Here is a 6,000-nt window from a genome sequence, read left to right on the forward strand (position 1 = left end):
AATGCCAGAAAATGAAAATGTGCACCATATTCATGCACTATGTTTTCCTCTATTTATCTATTTAAGTCATTATATTATTTAATGGAATATCGTTCTTTAAATATCTCCAAATTATTTGGTATTATATACACTATGATTTATTTAATCATATGATGGTTTGTTTAACTTATTTCAAATTTGTGGAAGAAATATTTTCCCTTAGTTTCGTAGGCGAAAACTCCATTACAGTTTTAATTCCATAAAATACAGGATAAAGTCGCTATGTTGGACGGTCAGTCAGGTTGAATTTGAAAAATGCAATAAATTGTTAAAAAACTAATTCCACAATTCTCAAGTGATTAAATCTAAAAGAATAGATTTGTAAGAAACTTTGGTCATCCTATTTTATCCACACATTTCATGAGTTATTGCCCCTGGAACATACAGTAGCTGGCAATGTGTTGTGGGTGGTATGTGACAGAGATCTAGTTTGCTGGTTAGCTCTTGTTTTGAAATGGTCTTTATATTGAAACGACGTTGATGTTATTTCCAGTCCCTCAGACAATGTTGATGTTATTTCCAGTCCCTCAGACAATGTTGATGTTATTTCCAGTCCCTCAGACAATATTGATGTTATTTCCAGTCCCTCAGACAATGTTGATGTTATTTCCAGTCCCTCAGACAATGTTGATGTTATTTCCAGTCCCTCAGACAATGTTGATGTTATTTCCAGTCCCTCAGACAATGTTGATGTTATTTCCAGTCCCTCAGACAATGTTGATGTTATTTCCAGTCCATCAGACAATGTTGATGTTATTTCCAGTCCCTCAGACAATGTTGATGTTATTTCCAGTCCCTCAGACAATGTTGATGTTATTTCCAGTCCCTCAGACAATGTTGATGTTATTTCCAGTCCCTCAGACAATGTTGATGTTATTTCAAGTCCCTCAGACAATGTTGATGTTATTTCCAGTCCCTCAGACGCGGGCCCTGTGTGATCTAGTGCAGGAAGTCAAGAAGACAACGTTCCTAACAACGCACCAACAGAAGTTTGACGCCTTCGTGTTTGGGCTTCTAAAGTAAGGAGATAGTTAAACAATTTCATTGCAATTTACTAGTATATTGGATTGGGGAAAATGCTGTGATCATATTTGAATAATTTTGTTTCCCTATTTGAATATATTTGAATGTTCTATTTATAAATCTGAGAATTCAACTTCCCATAATATGTATTACTATGCAATTATTGCTATGTAATTAAATATATTTTGTGTCATACCCACGCTTGTATAATAGTGCAATCTGGAACGTCTGTCCAAGTATTAATGTTCATTTGATAGGAAACTCCTGTAATTGGTGTTAATTCTTTGTGCTTGCCAAAAATTGAAGTTTCACAAAGGCTGGCTTGAAACTGTTTTTCGGTCTCAAGAAAAAACAAAAAACAATTGGGGCTTGCTAAGTCAAACTCGGTTTTTGATTTCAGTGTTTGTGAACTTTGATAATATTTTTTATTTGACAGTCCAAAAGATATGTGGAAAAGGCTTTATATTAAAGACCACCGGTGGGGAATACTGATGCAATATGTTGTTCAGGATGTTACTGAACAGTATTTTCAGTGAGGAGGGTTATCAAAGATGATTTAGCATTTTTAGCAAGAACGGACATCACAGATCCACATATCATGATTGTTTACGATTTGCTAGCATTTTCATCAAGGGCAGACAGCACATATTCACATGTCATGATTATTCATCATTTGTAAGCATTTTCAGCGTGAATGAACAACGCATAACCATGCATCATGATAATTTAGCATTTGCTTTATTTTCCAGTCGTAGAGTTCTTGATTTCTGGATGGGCTACCTGAGAGAGAAGGAAGGACAGTTATCCAAGTTCTACAACTCAGGAGCAATCCTGGTTCACTCCCCTGCCTCTCTCAAGAAGCACTATGACGACATGGTTGTCTCCCTTCAGAAGCTTGCCGTCCTCCCTTTTAACCTTGACGTGGAGTTTATCAGTGAGAGGGCATTGACAGGTCTGTATTGCAGATTGAAAATTGAAAACAATACTCACATTTGCAGAAAAGGGTAACAAGAGTTCACGGGAATCACAAGAAAAATAGCTTTGAGAAAAGAATGTCACCGGAAGGTGAACAGTTTGTATCCAGTGTGGCATTGGAAGTGGGGATTTCTCACAATAAAAGCTTGTGCTTAACCAGATGAGCTTAACAAGATCATTTACTTTGAATTAAATTAGCTTGCAGAAAGTGCTCCAAATTCCAAATACACAATGAAACTTGACTGATTGAAATGCGAGCATAATTAAACTTGTTTAATTGAACTTTCAGCTTAATAAAACTTGTCTGACAACTTATAAAATGGAGGGCTCTCATATTTAATATACTAAAGATAAACTTAGTGTGTGCCTTATAACAGTTTGTGGCTAGATCCGCCATATTTGTAAATTATCTTTCAAAAGGTAAAACAGTTGAAATGTGGATAATTCTTTCTAATCATCTGTTTTTGTTAATGAGTGTCTACATCATTCAGAAAACTGATAAAATGATAACATCTAATTTTCTTACATTGTTTCAGACTCGAAACATTTAACTTTCTTATATTATTTCAGACTCAAAGTTTAAGTCTCAGTCACAGGAGATGATAAGTTCAGATTGCAGTGTGGGAAATGTATCAACCAATCAGTGCAGATCGTCTGCAATGTTGGCCACTGAGAATCTCCGAAGTACAAGCATGCTTGAATTCAGTGCGTCCAAGGCTTTGAACTGGTTGGCGAATGCCACACTACCTAGAAAATTAAGCTCGACTGAAGACATTTGCCAGAAAAGGCGAGTCACTGAATCAACCAATCAGATAACAGAATCTGGTTGTTCCACCAATCAGGAGTCAGGATCGTTCTCTTTGAACAATAACTCTGAGTTTGAAGGGGAAGCTGCGATGTCATTAAAGTTTGAACTTTCCGAGGCAAAGAAACTTGTGTACAGAGATGCAAAAATGTCTGTCATAGACTGTGACCCGATAATTTCACAGGCAGAAAGTTTTAGGTCAAGTATAAGTAGTCAGACTGGTTTCACATCACTTTTCTCCACAATGGCTGCCCGTTTAGGTGAAAATTTTGTTTCCCAGTCTAGGCAGAGCGATTCCTCTGTGAACCAGTCTCTGACATCATCAATGACATCATCAGCTTCCAGTCTCATGACTCGCTTGACAGGAATAAAGCTGGGAGCTAACCCAAAGGCTTACAAAAAAGGTAAACATAGGCTTTTCCCAGACTGGGCTATTCTTTAAAAATAAAATAGTATTAGAATGACACTGGTACAGTCATATCATTACTGACTTATTATAAGTTGAAAATGTTTGTTTAATTCTAGTGTATACAACAAAAAAGTAGACTGCTACTGTTAAGATACAATCATATGAGAATTCCACATAAACTGATGGATTAATTTTTTTTTTAGGTGTTACTGAGTATCCATTCATGGAAGAGACTAAAGAAAATGCAGAAGTTCAGCCAGAAGAATCGAACAAAGTGACAGCTACTCCCAAGCCATCTGAAACTGTCAACGAAATTCCGAATACTGCAGATGTCAAGTTACGAGAAAAGAAACCAGACTCACAAGCAACGGAAAACCGGAACAAACGAGTTTCATTCGACATAGTGAACTTGTTTGACAAACTTTTACTGCCGTCTGCACCAAAATCGGAGGTCAAAGCGGCTCCTAAGCCTGTAAGTAAAATTCCAGTTCCTAAAAACCGATGGAGCTGGAATTTTGGGATTTCAAAACCATCTGCTAGTGGGGCACAGTCTAGCAAAGCTCTAGTGAAAGCCTCTACTGACTCTGATATTAAAAAGGGAAACCAGTCGAAAAAAAATCCAAAAGTTGGTTCAGATTTGCACCAAAAAAATGAACACTTTCCTAAAACTGTCTCCAAAGTTACAAATGGCAATAAGCAAACTAAGGGAAGTAAGCAATCAGCGGTAAAGTCTTCTGAAGATAGTGCCCCCCCTAAACCACCCAGATTGGTTCAGTCTGACAATGAAAAAATTACCAGTCCACCTCACAAAAACAAAAATACTGCAACACTTTAGTCAGTTTTTTGTTGACTGACTATGTAATAGAATCCTCCATTTGTCACATCAATAAAGCTCAGACATGTTGACCTTACTATTCTAAACCAAAGTAGGAAAACAATGTGACTGAAATATTATGTACTAAATTAAGAATAGTCATTTTGATATGTATTTATAAAAAGTTTTATTCCTGACCATCCTTTCAGAAATTTAAATTTGATCATTGTAAGACAATTTTGAGGAATCTTTAAACTGATTCATAAAGGTAAGTTTCATGCTAATGTGCAATATATGATTTAAAACCTGGACTTGGAGTGCAAATTTAACCTGTAATGACTGCTACTTCGTTTGCTTTTAGACAAAAAGGTTTTGTGCAATATTTCTATGTGAGTACAAGAATTTAATTGTCTCTGTTATTTATTAAGTATATCTTTATTTGTTATTTTTTCGAGCAGTTTGTATTTTTATTTAGAATAATATAAATTATAAGTGTTATAATATAAACTTAATGTTGGGCAAGTTGCTTAATTAAAACATGAAATTATTTATAAATGTGTATCCTTCAAGCTTTAAATTGTCAGATGTCAATGTATGTTGTAAGAACACCAATGCATATATATTTTAGCAGAGCGAGGAACAAGAAATACAAAAGTGTACGCAAAACATATTTATCTCCCCTTTTACCAAGGTTTTGGACACCATTTTAGGATGTGGGATTGTTATTTTGGCATTTTTTGCAATTTATTTCAGAAGCAGGTGTAAAAAAATCCTGTAAAAGCAATAAACTTACACGATTGTGTCATAGTTTACTAGTAGTCATGATTATTTTTACAGTATGGTTCTCATTTTTAAGACTGCTTAATATATATACTGTTTTTTTATACTTATTTCCAATTTAATTTAGTTGCTTATTTATTATGCTCCCCAAAAATTTATTTTTGGGGGATCATATAGTCGCCGCTTCGTCTGTCCGTCTGTGTGTCCGTCCGTGCACAATTTTTGTCCAGGCTATTTCTCAACAACTAATGACCGGAATTCAATGAAACGTTATGGGAAGCTTTACTACCAAGAGGAGATGTGCATATTATCAGCGGGTTCTGGTGTGATGATTTTTCACAGAGTTATGGCCCTTTGAAATTTTCTATAAAAAAATTATTGTCCCCCCAACTACTGTTCCTTTTATCTGAATATATAGTGCAATATTGTGACAAAAAAACAACCTTTGGGGAGCATTACCCGTCTCCGACGGTTACTTGTTTAGAGAATTATGGCCCTTTTAAATTTTTAAGTTGCTAAACCATCCATCGTATTATTTTGTACAAAGTTATGCCCCTCAAGACGTTTCCTTTTATCTGAATATATAGTGCAATATTGTGACAAAAAGAAACTTTGGGGAGCATCACCCGTCTCAGACGGTTTGTTGTTTAATATTTATTTCCAATTTAATTTAGTTGCTTATTTATTTCATGTGTTTCCACAAATGGTGTTGGCCTAGTAGAAATATATAACGATATATAGTATTTATTATTACAAAATGTACTTGGCAACTATATACAGGAAGGTTTTGGGCAAGGGGTTTGTTTGAATAAACACATATTCTAAATTGTCTATTATGTAATAAATTCTGTGAAATGTTAGCCAACAAGATGTCACTATACTTGATCAATGTTCAACAACAATTATTTCTAATAAAGTGCATAATACAATATCTATTGACATTTCATTTTCTTCATCATGCATGTGCAATCTTACATGCATTGCCCGTTTTTGACTTTACACGAGTTTTTGTTAACTTATTAAATATAACTTTTACCTTTTAGAGGTTAAAGTGTATTGTCTTAATGTCTTTTTAAAGTTTTAGATGTACAAATGGTGTGAATTTTATTTAAACAGTTTACATATGGTAGTGTAGTCACTGTAAGTTAATTGTTA

General features: G+C 34.8%; 1 protein-coding gene across 1 annotated transcript in view; it reads left to right on the top strand.

Moving 5' to 3' along the window:
• Positions 1-4,835, top strand: part of LOC127835718 (uncharacterized) — a 30,721-nt gene extending 25,886 nt beyond the window's left edge. The window contains exons 10-13 of the mRNA XM_052362154.1: positions 953-1,058; positions 1,812-2,014; positions 2,608-3,246; positions 3,455-4,835. Coding sequence (XP_052218114.1) covers positions 953-1,058; positions 1,812-2,014; positions 2,608-3,246; positions 3,455-4,086 — 1,580 coding nt within the window. The 3' untranslated portion in view covers positions 4,087-4,835. The remainder of the gene's footprint in view (positions 1-952; positions 1,059-1,811; positions 2,015-2,607; positions 3,247-3,454) is intronic.
• The last annotated feature ends 1,165 nt before the right edge of the window (positions 4,836-6,000 follow it).

Source organism: Dreissena polymorpha, chromosome 6, assembly GCF_020536995.1.
Source record: "Dreissena polymorpha isolate Duluth1 chromosome 6, UMN_Dpol_1.0, whole genome shotgun sequence".
Lineage (NCBI taxonomy): Eukaryota > Metazoa > Mollusca > Bivalvia > Myida > Dreissenidae > Dreissena > Dreissena polymorpha.